This window comes from Mirounga angustirostris, unplaced genomic scaffold, assembly GCF_029215605.1.
Source record: "Mirounga angustirostris isolate CCGP_5_RB_7025 unplaced genomic scaffold, mMirAng1.0.hap1 SCAF_17, whole genome shotgun sequence".
Classification (NCBI taxonomy): Eukaryota; Metazoa; Chordata; class Mammalia; order Carnivora; family Phocidae; genus Mirounga; species Mirounga angustirostris.
This window is the reverse complement of record NW_026991725.1, coordinates 25,125,173-25,147,876: the sequence shown is the minus strand read 5'-3', so window position 1 is coordinate 25,147,876 and position 22,704 is coordinate 25,125,173. Positions and strand designations below refer to the sequence as shown.

Below are 22,704 nucleotides of genomic sequence, written 5' to 3'. Positions count from 1 at the left end.
CATACAATGGGATATTATTCAGCAATAAAAAATGATCAAGTCACAAAAAGACATGGAGGAACCTTAAATGTATATTGCTAAGTGAAAGAAGCCAGCCTGAAAAGTCTACGTACTGTAATTCCAAGTACATGACATTTTGGCAAAGGCAAAACCAGAGAGACATTAAAAAAATCAGTGGTGTCAAGGGTTCTGGAGCAAGAGGGAGAGATGAATAAGTAAAGCACAAGGGATTTTTAGGGTGGTGCAACTATTCTGTATGAAACTGTAATGGTAAACACAAGGCATTATGCATTTGTCAAAACCCATACAACTGTATAACACAAAGAATGAACCTTAATGTAAACTATGAACTATAGTTAATAATAGTGTCAACTTTGGTTCATTACTTGTAACAAATGTATCACACTAATGCAATAGGTTAATAGGGGAAATTGGGGAGGGGTGAGGGTATACGAAACTCTATGTAATATCTGCTCAATTATTCTATAAATCTAACACTACACTTTTAAAACTAATTATTTAAAACACAAACTAAAAGCAAAGGGACCAAAAGAAACAACTTTTTTGGTTCTAATTACAAAGGTAATATATATGCCTTATATCATATCAGAGTGATTTCAAACAAATTAATATATGGAAAGTATAAAGTTTTTATTATATTATACTTTGCTACTCTTCTTGACCTTAATATAGGCTTAGGTACAGAGCAACAGATTCAGTTTGTAAACAGCAAAACATATTTCATTGAAAATCATCCACTAATACATTTTCCTTTGTCCACTGGAGATACTAGATTCCTTCTTAGAAATGCCATGTCAACTATCATTTAAGGTTTCTAAAATGTATGTTTTCCAATGTTTTGGTCTTATTGGTCTTATTTAATGGATCTCTGATGCTCCGGGATGTGAACAAACTATCTTATGTCCCCCACCTCCACAAGCAAGTAACAATACTTTCACCTATAGTCTTCATAATATGATTTTTGTTTGAAGTTTATGTGCAAGATTTAGCTCCATAAATACGGACGGAAATGCAGCTCTGACAAGTAACATCAACATCAGGACTAAAAGTCCCAGGACTACAAACCACTGCAAAGGAAAAATATGGAGTAGATTACTATCATGTCAGTGAGAAGTATTTTATACCAGTAATATAAATCTTGCCTTCAGTATCACACTGTTTCTATACCCTATGTTATACTGAGTAATGTTCAGCCAATTAAGTTGTGGAAGACTATTTATGAGTTTGAAACATTGTAATTTGATGATCTTAAAGGTAGGAGAAAGTTAGAATCCTATTTTTTCCTTTAATATCAGCATTTTACAGTATCTTTAGTGCCCCATTTATGAGTTCCTATTTCTAGGAAAAAGCAATTCTGTTTTCTAGATAGGACCATTCTGTTGTTTTCCTTTGTAGCATAGCAGCTTAACTCAGAATACTATAGAAATGTTTTATAAAACAGAAGAGTGCATTAGGAAGAATTAATACACATGAGGATGATTATATTTAGAAATTTGGGCTTTGAATTTTTACTTCCCTTTTACTAAATATAACTTATTGTGAAAGAATCACTATATTCAATTATCCTAAGGGAATTATTAATCTATTCTTCTGACTATATAACCTAAATATTTAGATATTTATATTTTATAATTACCGCAACAGCTAGCGCAATTACTGTGTAGACCTTCATTTTTTCCAAAGCCTGGACGACAGCTATCCATACGTATTACTTGAAAACTGTGGTCCACAAAATGCATAGCTGGTATAGTTTTATTAAAGTCATGGTAGTAAATATATGCTTGGCTCCGGAAAAATTCTTCTATCCGATTTCTTGCCTAAGATTTTAAAATACCAGAAAGAAGTACAATAACTAAATTGTGAACCAAATTTATCCTCCTATAGCAGAGGCAATGAAATATAGTATAAGCATGTCATGCTTTATCCAACAGATGAATTCCTGAAAAGTTGTGTGTTAATACTAAAATTAGTCTAGCCTTGACCTTATCAATTATTGTCAATTCATATGTACAATAGTTAAGAAAAATTAAATTGAGGTTTAAATTATTTGCAGCATGTCTATTTCATGTATGGATAACTGAGAGTTCATTATTTCTAATTCCAAAGAGCCAAGCAAAATAGAAACCAAAACTGTTCTCTAATCAGCATTACAAACCAATGATGTAAATTTTATTTTTTGAACACAGAGTTTAATAATAACTAATATTAACTGAGTGCTTTCCATAAGCCATGCACAATATTAAGGGTATGGGCTCAGGAACTAGATCAGGAGAGTAAAGGGAGTTTTTAGACTATGACCTTAGCCTCTGAGAATGGCAGAGGGGAAAGCAACAATTATGACCAGCAGAGATACAATTTTGGAAGAACTACTGGTTTAACCTAGGATTACATGATTGTGGGGCTGTTCTTCAAGCCGCTACTTAGTTACCATCTGGGAAACAAAAACCAGGGACCCATCCTTCCATCATAGAAAAAATACATACTATTAACCTGGGGAGCTATATATTATTCTAGATGTATTATTCCAAAACATCTTGATATAGCCGACTCTCACCATCTCTGCTTAAAAAACTGAAACCAAATATCAATAATACTTTACATTTTTTAAAATAGTAATTTAAATCTACTTGCTTAGAATGTCTATTATTAATATTCACAACACGGAGAAATCGATTTTTGAAGAAACATTTAAATTAATAAGATGAAGTATTTACAAAAATGTTTACATAGCTTGTATTAACTATTCAAATACTTGCCCCCTACACTGAAATTCTCACCTGGAGGATATTATGATTAGTGATATCTTCACAGTCAGCAGAATCATTGCATGCACCTTTCCACCCTGGTGCAAAAGGATTAACTGGAGAGGAAAAAAATGGTATCTTCACAAAAGGATTCTAAAAAGTTCCAACCATTCCAATAAAGCTTTGAATGCTGAATTCAGTACGTATGCACGCATGTGCTTAATCTATCTAATCCTAGTAATAGAGTAAAGTGCACAATTTGAATAATTTATACATTATGATTTCACTCCATCTGGGGGCTAATCAAAGTAACTACAATGAATGGAAATCAATTTGGTTTGGTTCCTCTCTTTTAATAGGTTCTTTTCAAAAACACAATTTAAGTTTTTGGGAATTTATAAATTAAATATTAGGTGGATAGTATTTATAAAATGATACTGACTTCTAAAAGATAAGCAACAATACTGGGGTGCTTGGTTGGCTTAGTCGGCAGAGCATGCAACTCTTGACATCAAGGTTGTGAATTCAAGCCCCACATTGAGCGTGGAGCCTACTTAAAAAAATAAGTAAAAAAATAAAAGATAAGCAACAATATATCATTGTTTAAAGTAAATAATTAATATATTAATTTTTAAAACCTTAACCAGGCTAGCACCAACAATATACTTTAGTGCTTAACAAATATTTAAGGCTTACTATTTTGTAAGATATCTCACATTAAAGAAATGTTAATTTTTTTTTCTTTACCTTGAAAGGCTATAAATAGCTCATGCATGAGGCCATGTTTGGGAATTTTAACAAAATGGCATTTATATGATGGTTCTACGACATGGCATGATAAATCAGAGATTAAATTATCCAAGATTTTCTTCAGCACTCTAAAAAGCAGGTCATTGTATCTTCCTTCACAAGACGTTGTGGTAAAACGTACAGCCATCTGATATGAATAATCAGGTTCCCGATAGGCTTTAAAAAATGATGAGAATAAAAACAATTGTGCTTACCATTGTGTTACTAAACAATTTGCAAATAACATGTAATATTAAATCTCATTAATCTTGCAAATCAGCATAGAAATTTATCTAATCAAATGTTTTACCAGTTTGTCCTCAAAAAATATACAAAACTAATAACTTTAATGAAAAAAGGTTGTTTTCATCTGATATATTATCTACTCAGTACAAGAGAAGAAATGGCTGGATATATAGATAAGTTAAAAGTATAAAAAAAAATAAGATGGGGGAATGTCTTAATTTGCAGAAAGTGTCATTGCTGCCAGCACTAGTCCAGTGAAAAGGATCATCAATTTGCTTTTATAGAATTAAACATCAGTTCTAAATGACCTGGCAAAATTGTGGTAAAGTAGATTGTACAGATGGTGGAAGTGGGAGGCTGAAAGAGGATTATTTAGGACACACTATCTAGATATCAATTTAAGAGTTTGCACGCCAAAATACTCCATAAGTCATAATGATTATATATAACAGACTCATTTTCACTAAATGAAGAGACCATACATTTAATTCTTATCCAAACTAAATGTATAAGTTAAAATGTGCCCATATTCTTACCAAAGATCATAAAGTCATATCTCTGCTTTACTATCGTTTCTTCTTGAGTTTCCGCTTTGACAGTCTTATAAGAAAGAGTACATGTATAAAGTCCAGAAAAAGCCTCCAGAAAATCTTCCATCATCAGCTTTCCTGTTTTAGTTATATTTATTTGATTATTTCCTAAACAGAAATAGTAAATACTTGGTTATTTAACATATAACATATTTAACATATAACAATTCAAACATTATTTAGTAGACTTGGAGTTATAAATAAATACAAAACTTAAAAAATTAATGGACTATTTAACTTCAAGAATTAAAAAAAATCTTAATTCTGTTATTACTCTATGGAAAACCACATAAGATAAGTACACTTTTAAAATATATTTTGGGGACGCCTGGGTGGCTCAGTTGGTTAAGCATCTGCCTTTGCCTCAGGTCATGATTCCAGGGTTCTGGGATTGAGCCCCGCATCGGGCTCCCTGCTCAGCGGGGAGTCTGCTTCTCCCTCTGCCTGCTGCTCCCCCAGCTTGTGCTCTCTCTGGCAAATAAATGAATAAGATCTTTAAAATATATATATATAATATATATATTATAGTAAAGCAGAGATATGTAAAGCAGAGATATGACTTTATGATCTTTGGTAAGAATATGGGCACATTTTAACTTATACATTTAGTTTGGATATATATTATATATATATTTTTTGGTTTTCTTTAACTCATTTCTTGGCCTCTAATTTCAATTGGTTTATGCTGGTAATCTAGTAAATGAGATTACACTGCTCTGTAGTATTACACAATTTCCTCACATAAGACAGAAATTAATAATGCTAATATTCCAATACACTCTTCTAACAACATGAAAAATTACACATTAGATGCTTCATCTCCAATACAGATGCTACAAAGATAAATTTTGTTTTTGCTTTGTTTTGTTTTTTAAAGATTTTATTTATTTGACAGAGAGAGACACAGTGAGAGAGGGAACACAAGCAGGGGGAGTGGGAGAGGGAGAAGCAGGCTTCCCGCTGAGCAGGGAGCCTGATGCGGGGCTCGATCCCAGGACCCTGGGACCATGACCTGAGCTGAAGGCAGACGTTTAATGACTAAGCCACCCAGGCGCCCCTGTTTTTTTTTTAAAGATTTTATTTATTTATTTGACAGAGAGAGGGAGAGAGCACAAGCAGGGGGAGAGGGAGAGGGAGAAGCAGGCTCCCTGACTCAGGACCCTGGGATCATGACCTGAGCAGAAGGCAGACACTTAACTGAGCCACCCAGTGCCCCAAATCTTAGGTTTTATAAAAACTTTTGAACTAATATAGCTCTGGGAAGGATACAAAAATTACTGCTTCAGTTTTTTTCATAAATAGAAAATAAGGCACAGACCTAGATATAACACTATTTGCTGTATCTAAGTATGGAGCAGGTGAAACCACAGTTAAAATTAAATTTCAATTTGTTCATCCCAATAAGTGACAGTGCTTTTCTTTAAAAAAAAAAGTCCCTATCATTTAAGAAGATAACTAAGATCAAATAAATTACCTGTTAATGGCTTTTCATTAGGCCCAATCCATAAGTAGGTGGGGTCCACTGTTTCTTTTTTAGCACGTTTAAAATCCATACAGGCAAGGATTGGGCTACTGTGATGTAATTTTACATATATTTTCACTGACAAAATAAAATAATATAAAGCAAAATTAAATTAAGAAATACACTTCCTTCTTTTGTCCCAAAGACACACTGAGTAGTTCTTTTTGGATTTCAGTATTTTAAAAATCAGCATATCATTGTAACACTTAGAATGCTAATATAAATTTCTTCTTATAAGTTTTTAAAACTCTAGACTGATAGTTTTTTCTGTGACATTATAGTTTTGTTTATAAAAATGTACGTGATATATTTAGTTCATTTTAATGTACAGATTCAGAACTCACTTGAATCTCAATTCTTTGAAGGGTTAAGGGAATTGATTTAAAGATCAGAAAAGGATTTGAAATTGTTTGCAAAACTATTCTCAAGATAATCATTGTCATCCCTAAGAGGAACTTGATATTTAACTATAAATGTCCTCTTTTGGGAACAATAATTAAGCTTATGCGGGGGCATACTGGAAAGATTTTCTGCAGTTACCTATTCTGTGTTTCGGATCTGGTAGAGGCAGCAATACTCTACTTAGAACCAACGCAGTCCCACAGGATATTAATTTTAAAGTCTACTGAATGCCAGGCCCTAAACCTACAAAGAAGACACTGTCCCACAATTTGGGGAGTGGGGAAAAGGGGAAGGGCTCCAACATGGAGAGATCCCAAACATGACAAATGCTGTGAACTGGCCCCAAATTATCTAAAGCTAGCCGCGTGACCAATTTTCCTTGGGCAGTGTGGGAAAGTGTCAGCACAGTGATAAACGACTTTTGAGCTGAGCCTTAAAGGATGTGTAGGAGCTCCGAACAGAGGGACCTGCAGCCCTGGAAATCACTCTGAGTGGGCCTCGCACATTGCAAAGCAGCAGAGACACCTGGAAGTGAGGTGGCATCAGAGAAAGATCTGGACTGAATCCTAGCTCTTTATGAGCTGTGTGGCTTTAGGCCAGGTGATACACTAAGGCGTCGCTGTAAGGATGAAATGACGCGAGTGCCAAGCACCAGGTGGACGTTCAGTGAACTCTCTCTCCCTTTCCCTCCGCTGGAAGAACATTAAGCGGGGCCACTGCACACCCGGCTCTTCTGATAAGACTCTGCGGGCGAAGAGGTCCTTAGTACCTGGGTGTCCGGGCTTGCCATAAATGAGGCCTTTCCCGGTACGTTCAGAAGAACGCTGCCATCCAACTGTGGAAGAGAGAAACCATTAACTTTTTAGGTAGAAGAGGAGCGGGGGCTCAGAGTGGGGCAGGGCTAGGCGAAGAGGAGCGGGCAGGACTGGGAAGGGGGCGAGGCGGGTGGGCGGGGGAGGGGCAGGCGGCAGGAGCCCCACCTCCAGTGAGGTGCCAGAGCACCGCGGAGAGTAGGACCCACGCTCGCATCACGGCTCAGGGACTAGCGTCGCGGGAGGCATCGAGGGGCCGGCTCCTTCCTACCTCAGCCCAGGCCCAGCGCCTCCCCATCTCTCCTCCACAGAGCGGAGCAAACCGCCGGGGTCAGCTCCCCTACCGGTCCGTCGCGACAGCTGGAGCGGACGCACAGGAGAGCGCGTGCGCGCTCTGGGGCCTCGCGCGCGGGGGCGGGGCGGGCGCGTGCTGGGCCAGAGCACAGGAGGCGAGCGCCCCGCCCCCTCGCGCGCACGCGCCCGCCCTCGTGCGAGGACCTCGCGCCTGGCGCCATTTTCCCGCCGTCTCTGTGACTTAGTTCTCTGAGTAGACCCGCCTCGCTACCCCCGAGAGAAGGAGAGAGTAATGTTAAAGAAGCCAAGCCTTCGCGTTTCGGTTTTTTCCTTTTCTGGAGGCTGAAGAGATTCACGAGAGGAATACTGTGGATCCCAAATAGGACGATGGGGTAAGGCGACTAAGGATGCAATTACATTAGGACCGGAGGGAGGGAGCCGCGTGTGAGAATTTCCTCCTTACAGGAAGCAAAGAGCCTGTGGGAATATCGGTGCCTTGCTTCTCATGAATTCTGCCTGAAGTTGTGTGCGGGATCCTTTCCAAACTCGTCCACCCAATTTTTACCTAACTGCATTTTATACCCCCCAAACGAAGAACCTGAAGATCAACCCCTCGTGTGCCAACAAGGCGTCTCCAGCCCTTCCCACGCTAGAGGAACATTTAACCTTTAATTTCCACATCAAGTATCAGACGGCGGCGTTGGGAGGCCCCCATTCAAATTTATCTAGGGTCCCGAAGTAACCTTGCTTTTGAAAATGGGCCCAATAGAAAGGCAAGATCCCCCAAGTCTGCTTTTCCTGTGGGGACGGATGACAGATGAGTAAAGATCACAGAGCTCAGAAAGAGAACATGCCCGCGTCTTTCATGGTTCCTTCTTGGCGACCAGCTTGGTGGCCTGTTTGTTGTCTATTTCTTAGCAGCGGGACATCCTCGGGGTTGGTTTTGAGTAGGCTGGTGGGTAAAGAGACCAAGGTTCAGACAGGGTGCAGAATGATTATTTTAGGTGAGATCAAGAGTTTTCAGTTTTATTTCCTTTGAGCCAAGTCAGTACTAGGACTATCTCAGATAGTCCAGGAGCAACCTTTGTCAGTGATTTCATTTTTAGTCACTGTTAATTATACCTACATAGCTTAAGCCATAAGATGTGATTCGGTGAGTCAGATCCACCCATGTCAGTTACTGTGTCTAGATTCATGGCTTAGTCTCAACTGTTCCCTTCCTTCTTGAGGTGGTGATAATGAAGACAAATTTAGGCATTATCTTTAATTCCCTAGCGGTTTGATATTCCAGTTTTAGTCAAAGTACATTATAAACGCACAGTGTTTTATTAGTTTCCCAGTTATTAGAAGTAATCGATCCTTATAAATCCTGTGTGATAAACTTTGAATACTGTGAGAAGAGACTTAACCAAATGAGTAGTAGTTTGTTGAAAGTAACCCTCCATTCTTTTAAAATAAACTTTTAATTTTAGAACAGCTTTAGATCTACAGAAAATTTGTGAGTATAGTACAGAGTTCTTGTGTACTCCCACCTAGTTTTTCCCACTAATGACGTCTTACATTAGTATAGTACATTTCTCACAATTAATGAACCCGTGTTGATACATTACTATTAAATAAGGCATATACTTTATTTAGATTTCTTAGTTTTTACTTAATGTCCTTTTTCTGCTCCAGAATCCCATCCAGACTCCCACACTACATTAAGTCATCATGTCTCCTTAGGTTCTTCTTGGCTGTGACTTTCTCAGACATTTCTTGTTTTGATTATCTTCACAGTTAATGACAATTTTGATTACATTACCCGACCTTAACTGGTTAGGTACTTTGCAGAATGCCTCTCTATTGGAATTTGTCTGATGTTTTCTCATTATTCTACTAAGGTTATAGATTTTTGGGTAGAAGACTATAGAGATAAAGTGCCATTCCCATAACATCATATTAAGGGTACATACTATCAACACGTTTTATCACTGTTGATGTCACCTTGATCACCTGGCTAAGGTAGTGTTTGTCAGATTTCTCTACTTGAAAATTACTCTTTTCCCTCCCTTACATACTGTACTCTTTGGAAGGAAGTCACTATGTGAAGCCCACACTAAGGAGTGGGGATTATGCTCCACCTCCTTGAGGGTGGAGTAGCTACATAATTTATTTCATCCACCTACTTTTTATCTGTTCTCCTACGTACCGTTCTCTGGAGTTTGAAATACTCCATTTTGAACTAATTATTTACAGAGTAGTAACACGTTCCACTGCTAAGTATAATAACAGTGTTTACATCCTTTTAACAACCAAATAACTATTCATCCTTAAACCATCCCTGTGAAATTTTACAGTTCCTCTTCTGCTACTTTTGATGTGCTATTTTTGCTTTTAGAAACTAACAAACAACAAATTTCCCCTTTCAATACTATAATTAGACCTGGTGTTTAGAGTATTTCTCCAAAATTGATACTATCCTGTAGAACTCCAACCCATACAATCTACAGAGATACTACCATGGTGTCATGATCTTAAAACAAAGCCAATGCAAGTTATTTACTCATTAAAAAATATCACCCACCACACATAAATGTGTATGTATATAGATACACACACATATGTTGGCCTTCTATACCAAGGCATATTTAAAATAAACTAAAATTCATAAATTACAACATGGACACTTTAACTTGTAAGTGTGGGTTTCTTCTGATATGGTCTGCTGAAGCACAACCCCCCAAACTTAAGTCTGAATTATATTTTTATACAGTAACAATACAATTTTCTAACAAGGGTGGAAGTGACCTTTTTGAGCATCATTCACATGTTGTCCAATTCAACACAATGGATATCTTTATAAGGATTCACCAGAACAATGTCCCTTAGACCTCAATGTAAAGAAAAATTCTGCTTTTGAAAACTTGTTATATGGGCACTTCCCCTTTCCTTTTCCTATAGTCAAATTTGTGCTTTACCTCTATAAAGCAGGAAGATGTTAAGGAAAGATGTTGGCTGGTATGTTTCTGTGCAGTAATATCTTTGAATTAATTTTACTATCTTATCACACCCTCCCCTTAGCTCTATTTTCTTTACTTACTTTTCTGATATATGTATGTATATGTATTTTTGTAAGCTGTCTCAGATCCTACTTGGAAGAAGGCAGAGTAGTAGAAAATAAACACATAAATAAAGTGCACAGTATTTTGTGAGTGGTGGCAAGCAGTTCCCAGAAGGGAAAACAAAAGTGAGAGAATTTTTGCTCTCCGAAATGAAAAAGTTGAGTTGATAAAAGTGCCCAAATCCTTTTGAACTGTCTTAGAATTTTCTGAAAACTTGGACCAAGAATTATCATGTGAAAAGAAAAACAGAGAAGAAAAACATAATACTTCGAATGGAGTGCGTTCTCTTTGACGGTATTCATGGCTATCATCCCCGAGTCTAGACCAAAAGTTCCAGATCTTTTCAATTTAAGACAAACCTCTTTGAACTTAAACTTCTAAGAAAACAATCCAGATCGTCCCTCCCCCCCATATATTACTCTCCCATCCATTATCCTTCTCCGAATGGACACTTTGGGACAATTTACTGATGCGCCATTTCCATCCTATCTGGTTCTCGGGTTTGATATTCAAAAGGGGGCTGGAGGTGCGGAACCTCGGGAGCTCCGCGGCGAGCGTGCTTTAAAGCCGCCGCCAGCCAGCGCCGCTGTAACCCCGCGCACCGGCGGGTCGCCGGCTCCTGCCCCTTTCAGTCTGCGCCGACGCGGCGGCCGGATCCCGGGGACTCCCCGCGCCGGGAATCTCCCGCCAGCTGCGCACTGCGTCCCGGCGACGGCAGGAGCACGTGGAGCGGCCGGGTAGCCAGAGCGCAACTCCAGCCCAGCCCGGCGGCGAGATGGAAGGTGAGCCTCCAGCCCGCTTCTTTTCTAAGGGGTCCTTGAAAAGCTCGACCGGTGCACGCAGCAGAGAGAGTTCCTTCTGAATCTCGGTTTTGCTTCTATTGATTTCTTTTGTCAAAAGTAAATATGAGGCATTTCAGAAGGCAAAGCGTGTCGGTTCTCAAACATCTCTCATACTGCTTCCCCCCCCCCCAGCCCCCACCTAACTTTGGAAAGTGATAACTTCTTCTCAATTTTATGTCTTAGGGGTTGTCAGACATGAGGGGTCAACTCTAAGTCTGCAGAGGAAGAGTACTTATGGGGCGTCCCTGAAATGGCAGCAAACCTGGGTTTTGGAATCACTGAGCCTTTTGGATGCTTTTTTCGTCCATGGCCTCAGTGTCCATTGGAATTCTGCTAATCTGAGTGACTTCCTTAGAATGAAACGTGACAGTTTTTTTTTTTTTCCTTATAAGAGTAAATGCTATCATATGGGAGAGGTAAATTTTTAAGTGGTTGGCACTGGTGGTTCCCTTGGAACTCTATCTTCTAATGATCCTTCTTTACCCAAAGCAAAAATCAGGCTCAGTTAAAAAATTTCATTTGAATTAATTTTGAAAGTCGTGAAACTCCTCGCTTCTCAAAAAATTTCCAGTATATACTTACTTGGGATAACTAAAATTTCACACTACTATTGTAAACTTATCAGTGGTCTTTTCAACAAGTGTTTGTAAAACCTTGAAAATGGCAGATGTTTTTCAAGTTGTGGAAGGTGGTGATATTTCGAAGATCAGAATTTGTGAGAAACATATTCTTTCTCTTAATAAATGAGATACTGACACCTAATAAAAATGTTAATTTGATAAATATTATGAATAGCATGGATTTTTTCATAATAATCGAAGGATCTTCTGTTGCCAGTGAACCTTGATCTTTGGCAACTCTAAGTCTAGAGTATATGAATTTATTTAAATTTGATTAAATACTTTGGGACAGAAGATACAGGTGGTAGAGCTCCCCCCCCCACAATCTAATTGAATGCAATATTGTGGTCCTGAATCCTCAGTTTGTACATGGCTATGCCTACAATTTTTCTAACTGCCGTGGCCCATAGAAATTTTTTTTTCTCGTAGAATGCCAAACAAGTCAATGAACAGTATGTGTTTAGTATGGATATGGAAACTTAAATGGCCATTATGAATAATGCTTCAGGTGTTTTCTCTTATGAAAAACTATGCTGTTAAATTTTAAATTATTGGGGTTTTAAAACTAGCTCTAAAAATTGACATTGTGAATATTTAAAAATGGTTTATGAAGTGTAATTGTTAACATGTAAAGGTCTGGTTGGCCAAGAACAGGAAAAAAATTAGGTCACTGTACATTATGAAAAAATAATTTTAAAAATTCTCATGCTTTAATTATTACAGATGAGTTGCTGAATTTATTTTTGTGAAGTTTAAATCAATATCCAACACTATTTTTTCTCAGTCATTTCAGTTCTCCAGACTAACATACAGAATAGTGTAAATCCTTGGAAACTAGAGTGTTTCTCTGTAAATGTTAATACTCCTGAATTCATTTGATGTGAAATAAAGAAATTATTAGCTAAATAGCATAATTTGGGATAGTAATGCCCCTAACAAGGACTTTTAGATAAGCCTGAATAAAAACTGTCTAAATAAGAAAGGAATGAAAACTTGTATAGAATTTGAGTTAGAACGTACAAACTATAAATGGAAAGAGATGGAATATAGAATATAGGCAGTGATCAGTTGTGAGTTTGGATGTCTAGATTAAATTCATAGGTCTATAGAGATGGATGGTATATAGTATGCTTAATGTAAAAACTTCAACACTTAAATTAAAAAATACAATTTAAAAAAAATTAATGATGTGAATTTGGCTATTCTAACATCAGGTCCTTGAGGACGGAGTAGTTGATGTAGTAAAATATCTAGTTCATTATAGCCACCTGAGATTGACTAACTGGCCCATGTGTTTGATATTTAAAATATTTTTTAAATTATCTTGACATTTTGGCCTTAATATACAGAGATTTGAACTACTGTGTATACCTCTCATTTCTTGGCAGTATGAGAAAGCAGAATACTTTATGGAATACCTTTATTTTCTGCCAATTGTGGTCAAATGAACATGCTACAGTTTATTGTGAAATGTGAGCTTGTTTAGTCATTCCTTCAGCATATAAAATCTTTTTAAAATTCATTCTTCAACAAACGTTTATTGAGACATTCTATGTGTGAAGATGTAAGATGAAATAAGCTTTTGAAATTGAAATTTTGTCATGTAAAAATGAAAAGTTAATACATATAAATCAGGAGCTATAACTTTTTTCTTTTCTCACAATCTGTAATCCTAAATATTTTCTATCCAGAGACTCTTGATGTTGCTAAATTTTATTTGTGTTGTAATAACAGTAGTTCTTCTATCTGTTACGGTTAAGAAATGAGGTGGTTCACAAATACGAATTCCATAGGTATTGACATGTTTCTCTTATTTAATATAAAACCTTTCTATTTAAACAATATTGGATAGAGATCTTCCTAAGTGTATTTATTACACAACCCCCTGTCTTATAAGCAAGGTACACAAGAGATCATTTTATCTTGTGACCCTGGGTTACTATTCTAACCATCAGGTGATGTATTATTATTCTATAATATATTCTCATAGGGGTTTTGAACTGTGCAGAGTTGAATGCCTCCACACTAGATATTCCAGGGTTATTTGTCTCCTTCTTGATGTCAGCTTCTGCTTCTTACCACATGGCTTTTGTGGAAGCCATTTTTCATTTCTAAGTCCCTTTCTATGCTCTGGATGGTTGAGTTTTACAGAGATATAGTCTCCAAATGGTGGAGTTTACTAGCCCTCCATAATGAGCATATGAAGGATGAAATGGTAAAGTTCAAAGGAACAAAAGCTACAGAAAGGCCACAGGATCTTGATAGAACATAATTTTAGAAAATTCCTGTTTGTGCTTCCTATGATCCAATACGGGATTTCACACTTCCACATCTTCACTGAAGTCTTCAGCCCATTCTTTACTTGGTTATGCCTACTTATCCTTCAAGAATCTGCTCAGGCATCATCACCCTGAAGGCTCTGCAGATGCCCTCCTTTTGATGACCTTCTCTGATGCCTTCTGGTGGTCACCCTACTGGTCCCTCACCTTCCTCCACCTAAGCTAAGTGACTTTCCTTTCTGTGCATACTTCTGCCAATTGTATTGAAATTATTTATTGATTTAAATATTTATTCCCCGCACTGGTCTTTAAGCTTCTAGAGGGCAGAGAATATGTCTTATTTTTGTGTGCTCAGTACCAGGAATAGTTCTTGGTTCATAAAAGACCTTCAGAGTTTGTTGCCTTCAATTAAGAAAATAATGCTGAAGGGATGCCTGGGTGGCTCAGTCAGTTGGGCATCTGCCTTTGGCTCGGGTTGTGATCCTGGAGTCCTGGGATCGAGTCCCGCATTGGGCTCCTTGCTCAGCAGAGAGTCTGCTTCTCCCTCTGCTTCTGCTGCTCCCCCTGCTTGTGCTCTCTCTCTCTCTCTGACAAATAAATAAATAAAATCTTTTTAAAAAAATAGTGCTGAAAAGCGATTTTTGTTATGTTTATTATGACTTTTTATTTAATTTTCATGAGTAGGAGATTGGTGCTAGCAATTCTTTGATAGGACTCAGAAAATTTTAAAAGTACTTAATTAAACAGTATAACAGAAAAAGAAAGCCAAGAAAACAAAAATGTTACTGGGTATTTTTGGCTAAACTATCCCTAAAGTCAAATCTTATCTATTAACTTTATATTGGTAGATTTCAGGATCACATATTAGTCCATTAAATATGGATCAAATATGAGCAGAAATTTGCTTTCTCAATCAGTAATAGATGATACCATAAAATTAGCATACAACTTTCCAGTGATACTTTTATAATACATTATTGTAAACTTGTCAGTATATTAACTGTATATATTCACTTATTTAGGACTAAAAGATTATTCATAGATCTTTTATCAGACATCCAGTGTTAATTGGCTCCTGACTCAAGCTGTAGTTCTAGACTATGTATGAGAAGAGCTGAGAGATTAATACAGAAACCTGCCTGTAGTAGGTGCTCAGTAAATGACTTTTTGTGCTAAGGATTCATTTATTATTTTGAAAAGAGATCCTAAACATCACAAGGACATAGAGATCACTCTGGTATCTAGCCTTTTAAAAATACAACTTTTTAAAAACCATAAGGATGACTCTAAGGTCTTTTGAATCACTAAAAAAAAGATGAAATAATGAAACAATAATTATATTTATATTATATGTAGATTATTTTTATATGATCTATGTATAATTATTAGTTATTATTACTATATAATTATCAAAATACTTTAATCCCATGATTTTGAATGAGATTATTTTTCAGCATTAATTGAAATCTGCTTTCTGCATCCAAAACTAAAGTTCTTAAGGTCCAAAGTGGTGTAGAGTAAATCAAAATAAAATGAAGTTGATACCGTATTATAGTTCCACTTAGGAGAGGTAAAAAAAAAGTAGGTGTTTAATAATGGATATGAAACAGAATAAAATCTATTTATGGAACAATACTCTTTACTCACTGTCAAAAATTCAAAATCAGTTTACCTCCTAACTTTTTATATCAATAGAATTGGCAACATATCACAAATTGTATTTGTTAATGTATGTTCTTAGAGCTGAAATTTTTGGCACATCAAATTATTTGTAGGTTTATACAGGAAACTTTTTTAAAATAAAAGAAACTGAAAATATTTCAATAGCATCACTGATGAAACAATATAAAGCTGTATTTTCTACTTGTAACTCTTCATTATCTAAAGATTACTTAACTAGATTTATTGCTTATTTTGGTTGTTAATATACGTGTAGCTCCTTCTAGACTGTCAGGTCCCAAAGTGTAGGCATCTTTTTATCATCAGCCCATTCCTCAGCACATAGTACGGCTACAGTCATATTAATTGAATTAATTAATGAATGAGTTGCCTGTGTGTTTGGTCATTTGATTATTTGTTCAGCTTTTAGGGTAAAGAGAGTCAGGAAAATAGTGACATTGAAACTAGTTAATTTTGCTGGCTAATTTGTCAAAGGTGTTAGTAAAGGTTTGGTAGAAGAGTTTGGAATGTTTGCTAAATCCAGCAATATGAATACTACCATATTTTTCTAATCCAATATTGGCTCTGCTCTGGGCAAAGTAATATAGTGCCTTCTAACGTTTGGATTTGTTTAAAATTTTTGCTACGTTCTTTATTTCAGCGAAGCACTGCACTTCCACAATAAACCATTTCTTTATAACAAATGTTTTGATTCTTAAAGTTGACAACATATTTCACTTAATTTGAGTTCTCTATCACAGCACCATCAGTTCACTTGCAAAGTGGTATCTATTTGAAAGACTATTAACTTATCAGAATATTTGGCACATCAGAATAGTTTCCTATAATAATAGTCATATAGAGTCTGTGGATATGAAAAAAATATCATGCTCACAAACCTATAAATACTTTATAGATATGGAGTTACATCATAGTTGATACATAATAGCTCCGGTCTGAAAACTGAAAGTTACTAATTTTTATATTTAACAATTAATCATTTTTGCTATCATCTGCCTTCATCTCTGTAATTAGGAAATCACTCACTAATACTCATTAATAGTTGATTTTATGGTTGCATACGATGTAGACAGTACCACAGATGTGCATCAGAGGCTAACTTGATTTAAATTTCATTTGACTTTCATGAATATCATTTACCAAATTTTAATTCATTGAAGATTATCATTTTATAAATTTATACTCTGACCTCAAAATAAAACTTTTTTTTTACCAACTCTTTGAAATTCTTTGAAATATTAACATTTTGTAAATGTGACGAGGAAGATTGTGGTTCTGCACTCGTATTTTTTTTTCCTGTGCATAATTGCTCATGTAAAATTATTTAAGTAAGAACATCATTAACTCTCCTATTCCCTCTATTTAACTAAGTGCCCATAAAGGCTCAGGCTAACGTGTTTGGAACATTCTTTTACCACAGTGTAGTAACTAACTGCTCAATAATAAGAATATGAGCATGGTACATCATGATTATATATTATAAATTTTTTTTAAGATTTTATTTATTTATTTGACAGAGACACAGTGAGAGAGGGAACACAAGCAGGGGGAGTGGGAGAGGGGGAAGCAAGCCTCCCGCCAAGCAGGGAGCCCGATGTGGGGCTCGATCCCAGGACCCTGGGATCATGACCTGAGCCCAAGGCAGACGCTTAACGACTGAGCCACCCAGGCACCCTTATATATTATAAATTTTTAAAATACTTATTGTAAGGTTGGGTTACTTCTTGCTGATTTTTATGTTCAGAATTAAAGAATGTAAAGATTTGTTAGATATTTTTAGTGATTCAACTTTGAAACAAAGATTACTTACCATCTTTCAAATTTCAGGGAATAGTTTAAAAACTATTCTGAAATAATAAGGTGAAACACTTGCAAGTGGTAACAGTTTTTATATATATGCATCTTCGTTTCTTTTCATATTGACAAAACACAAATAATGTATTTATTTGAAGCTGATAAAAAGCTGCAAGTTTCATCTATATCTATAGATTTTTAGTTTTTGTTTATTAAAACAGCTTTATTGTTCTCATTGTTTGACCTTTCAGTAATTATTATATATTGGAACTTACTATATTGTATACTACTGAGATACCTCTTTATCTGTTTTATGTGTGGTAATCTATGTAAGATTTCATTTGAAAAATGAAGTGCCTCTTCAAAAAAAAGTTTAAAAACTACTGGGATAGAAACAGATGCTTTTTAACTAAGTAGTCTCTGGATGCCACTGTTTAAGACTCAGCAAGTTCTGTAGGAATTATGACTGTTAGAAATTAAACCCCTGTCCCTTTGGCTCTACAACTTCCTTTGCTAAGACTAAGCTTCCTAACTTTATTTTGGTATCATAGATGTTATGCTGTACCATTCAAACCTTGAGAAATAGCTGGCCCGTTGTTATGCTGTACCATTCAAACCTTGAGAAATAGCTGGCCCTACAAGAAATAGTTGTCTAAAGCAGTTGTGTGCCAGTGGATTCAAGTGAGAGAGATTATTTATAACTGGTGTAAGCCACTGATACCCTACCTCTCTTGGTTTGAGAATCATTTCAGTCGGACAAAAGACTTTATGGACCATCCTGACCAACAGACTTCTGCTTGCCACCATAAAAACAAAATCCCCCAGAATTAATGGATAAAAGAATTAGGATGAGTCACCATTTTAACATTTTTCATGCATTCTAGAAATAAGATTATGAGCTTGTTTGGTAAACAATACTGCAGTATAAGATAGGTCATTGGCATTTACGACTGTAACCTGCTGTTTTGACTCTGAGTGGCCTGAAGGAATACAAGAATACATGGAAATTTGTAAATGTAATGGCTTTTGTAAAGATTTAAATAAGATAATGTATATAGAAGTCCTGCCTCAAATTTGAATTAGTAAGGACTGAGAAACCAGAGTACACAAGTATATAGCTTCTATGTTAGCCTAGCCAATAGCATCCGTGCACATCTTAAAGAAATCTGGAGTTTCTCAGAGGACTCCACAGTTTTCCATTGCAAACATCGATGACCTAATATGGCCCTATTTGTCCCAAACCTAAGCAAACCTAGGGAATTTTTACAGGTAACCTAACTTAGGGATGGAGACATACTCTGTATAATGGGACAAATAAGGATTTTAAAAGTTGATAGTAAGAATTAATGTAATGCTTATAGATCTTGTGGCTAGTGACACTGATATTATATGATGACTCCTTGAGGTATTCCATGGTCTGCCTCACAATTCAACAAGAATTTGGATGAGATACACAAAAAAAGACAAAAATTTGTTTTTATCAACAGAATACCTTTTTATAAAAAAATCTTATGTGGGACAGATGCAAGTGTGATGTTCCAGTTGAGAGGAGGGTGAGAGCAACAGACTACTGCTAGGCTTACCTAGCTGTTGGCCCTTTCCTTCTCCTGACACAGAGTGGTACCTATGGCAGCCCTCTGGAACTCTGGAGTTCCATAGAACACATTTTCAAAACTATGGATTCAGACTGTTACATGTTTTTTTTCTACTGGTAACCCTGTATCTAGACTTACCTCCTTCAATCCATTTTGAGGATTGCTGCCAGAATGATCTTCCTAAAATATCAAGTTACTCCCCTACTGAAAAACCATTTTAAAAGTTTCTTAGTAGGGGGCGCCTGGGTGGCTCAGTCATTAAGCATCTGCCTTCAGCTCAGGTAATGATCTCAGGGTCCTGGGATCGAGCCCCGCGTCGGGCTCCCTGCTCAGTGGGAGGACTGCTTCTCCCTCTCCCACTCCCCCTGCTTGTGTTCCCTCTCTCGCTGTGTCTCTCTGTCAAATAAATAAATTTTTTTTTAAATCTTAAAAAAAAAAAAGAGTTTCTTAGTAGGGCATTTAAGAAAATCCACAATGTAGCTTCAATATACCTTGCCAGTGGTGTCCTCTGGCCATTAATGTTATTCTGGACTGCTTAGTGTTCCCTGAACATGCATTACTTCTCCTAACTCCCTATTTTTCTAATGCTGTTCAAACCCAACAAGTCCAAAAATGAACTCCTCTCCAACTCAAACCAACTTCTGCTGACTTCCCAACACTGTTAATAGCACCACAATCCCATTGAAATCCTTATTCATTCATTATGTTCTGTCGCAAATGCCATCCCTTTTAGGAAGCCATCCTTCATTCCAGGTTGGAGTTTTTCCCTTTTTCTGACACTCAGTAACATTTTATATCTAATGACTGCCAGAACCTAACTTCATTTTATGGAAAAATATTAAGTATTTTTGCATGGTTTCAATACAGTCTAAATTGTCTAAGAATGCAATTACTATATAAGTGAAGAGAAGATGATTCTTTGTTATGTTCAGAGCCAAGTCTCTTTTGCCATTATTGATTCAACCTGTATCCTTCTGTATTTTTAGGTCTTGCATTCATGGTGATTCTACAAATATGTCTGACTACCTTATTATGTTTTCTAAAATAATTGTGCTGGTATACTTACCTATTGAAATACAGATTATTTTATTATCATTTTTCACCTTTGTATGACAGTTGTGGCTTTATTAAAAGCTTACAGGGGTGCCTAGGTGACACAGTCGGATGAGCCTCCGACTCTTGGCTTCAGCTCAGGTCATCATCTCAGGATCCAGGAATCAAGCCCCTCGTGGGATTTGCACTCAGGGCAGAATCTGCTTGGGATTCTCTCTCCTTCTCCCTCTGCCCCTCCCACTCATGCTTTCTCCCCCCGCAAATAAATAAATAAATCTTTAAAAAAAGAAAAAATCTTACATGTATGGGTAGGTTATATTTAATTCATGATAATAAAAGAGGTATTATAAAATATTTTTTTAAAAAGGGGCACTTCTTTCCAGATCATTGGCTGTGTGGGTCAGGGTGGCTTGAGCTGGGGGTCCTGTGCTGAGATGCTTCAAAGCCTTGTTAAAAATGTTGGGGTCCCCATGAAACCCTACTATACCTAAGTTTACCAGGGGATTTGGGTAGGAATGGGCTTGATGGGCTTCATCATTTATAAGATCAGGAGTGCTGATAAAAGAAGTAAAGCTTTAAAAGCTTCAAGTCTTGCACATGCTCATGGTCATCGTTAACCAGCTTTACTTGGAATACACATCAGATGGCATATCATTCTAGCTGTAAGTCTCAGAAGCTCTGTTAGATGGGAACATGGAATATCGCTGTACACTTGCAGATGTGTTGTTTCCTTTGTGGTGTGAATAAATATAACCATGAGGTGCAAAAAATAAAATAAAATAAAAAATAAAAGGGGGACACTTGGCCTTGGTAAGGTTGAAGACTGCTCTGAGTTTACTATACTGCAAGAGAATAGCCACAGCCTAAATAAGATAGTATGTATGAAAATCACCTTGCATAGTACTAGACACAAAGTTGAGGTCCAGCAAATTTTTATTTTAGTTCATAAATCATTTACAAGGATCCTTTAGACCCTTGCTAATTTAAATATAGTCTGTGGACCAGCAGCATGAGCAACATCTAGCAATTGTTACAAATGCAGAATTTTAGGCCAGACGTGCTGAATTAGAATCTGCATTTTAACAAGGTTCCTAGGGAATTCTTGTGTACATTAAAGTCTTATAAGCATTGCCCACAGTTTGAAAAGTATCAATGCAGCTTATCATCAGTCTCATAGCACACGTTGGATTAGTAGTGGTGGATCATCTTTATATATGTGTTTAGAATATGATTTTTATTTAAATGCTGATTTTAAAAGATAGTTGAATAACAAAAAGTTTTATAACATTCATTTTTGACTTGTTTTGTAATACATTTATAACACAACCTAATCCAAAAATCAGAACTCTTCATTCATTATTCATATAAAAAATATTATTGAATGCCTATTATGTATGCAAAATATTGGCAATACAATGGCAAACAAGATAGGCAATGCTTTTGCTGCCATTGAATTTATAGTTGGATAAGAAAGACAATAAATAAGTAACAAATGAAATAATTAAAATTATATAAGTGTTATGAAGGAAATAAAAAGAGTGCTAATATGGAGATTAATGGTCAGGGACATGGTTGGTGAACCTCTCCTCTTAAATACGGGGTTTGGTTAGAGATAGAAATTTGGTCATCTTCAGCACATAGTTGATATTTAATGCCATGAGAATGGATGGGATCAGCTAAAGAGAGAATGTATCGTAAGAAGGGGGCTCAGGATTGAGTCCTGAGAAACATCTAATTTATGTGCGTCAGGTGGAGAAGGAAGAGCCAGCAAAAGAGAAAGAGCAGCCAGCAAGATAGGAGGAAAACCAGCGGAGTGTGGTATAATGGAATTCAAGAGAAGGGAGTGTTTCATGAAGGAGTAGGTGGTCAGCTATGTTGAATGTTGCTGAAAAATCAAGTGAAGTGAGGGAAAAAATTGCAAGTTGGTTTTAGCAACATAAAACTTACTAGTGACCTTAACAAAAGTGGTTTCTGTGGAGTGGTGGGGATGGATACCAAATTAAAGTGATTAAAGGAGGGGTGGGAATAGAGGAAGTAAAAATGTGGATACAGACCATTTTCCCCAAAAGTTTAGCTAGGAAAGAAGAGAAATAAGTGGGGTTGTTGCTGGAGAGAAATGTGGATCAAGAGATTTCATTTGTTTTGTTTTCCAAAGACGAATGACACTTAAACTATCTGTAGCCTTAGTTTATTTAAAAAAAAAAAAAAAAAAAAAAGTGTGTCTGGGTGGCTCAGTCGTTAAGCATCTGCCTTCGGCTCAGGTCATGATCTGGGGATTCTGGGATCGAGTCCCACATCGGGGGACCTGAGCTGAAGA

At 36.5% G+C, this 22,704-nt stretch overlaps 2 protein-coding genes across 3 annotated transcripts in view; one reads left to right on the top strand and one right to left on the bottom strand.

The window, feature by feature from the left end:
• Positions 1 to 848: 848 nt before the first annotated feature.
• ZPBP2 (zona pellucida binding protein 2) lies at positions 849 to 7,487 on the bottom strand. Of its 2 annotated transcripts, none has more exons than XM_045888076.3 (8): positions 7,398 to 7,487; positions 7,084 to 7,149; positions 5,865 to 5,990; positions 4,337 to 4,498; positions 3,513 to 3,731; positions 2,799 to 2,881; positions 1,658 to 1,838; positions 849 to 1,088 (listed from the first exon to the last, which is right to left on the bottom strand). In XM_045888076.3, exons 3-8 carry the CDS (start codon positions 5,941 to 5,943, stop codon positions 994 to 996), a joined length of 819 nt encoding a protein of 272 aa, XP_045744032.1. In that variant the 5' UTR covers positions 5,944 to 5,990; positions 7,084 to 7,149; positions 7,398 to 7,487; the 3' UTR covers positions 849 to 993. The 2 variants fall into 2 exon arrangements, with proteins under 2 accessions (XP_045744032.1, XP_045744031.1); XM_045888075.3 differs by having other exon boundaries at positions 7,295 to 7,481.
• A 2,923-nt stretch (positions 7,488 to 10,410) lies between these two features.
• The window catches only part of IKZF3 (IKAROS family zinc finger 3), an 87,823-nt gene continuing 75,529 nt past the window's right edge, over positions 10,411 to 22,704 (top strand). The window contains exons 1-2 of the mRNA XM_054511169.2: positions 10,411 to 10,420; positions 11,157 to 11,306. Of these exons, the coding sequence (XP_054367144.1) occupies positions 10,411 to 10,420; positions 11,157 to 11,306 (160 nt within the window). The remainder of the gene's footprint in view (positions 10,421 to 11,156; positions 11,307 to 22,704) is intronic.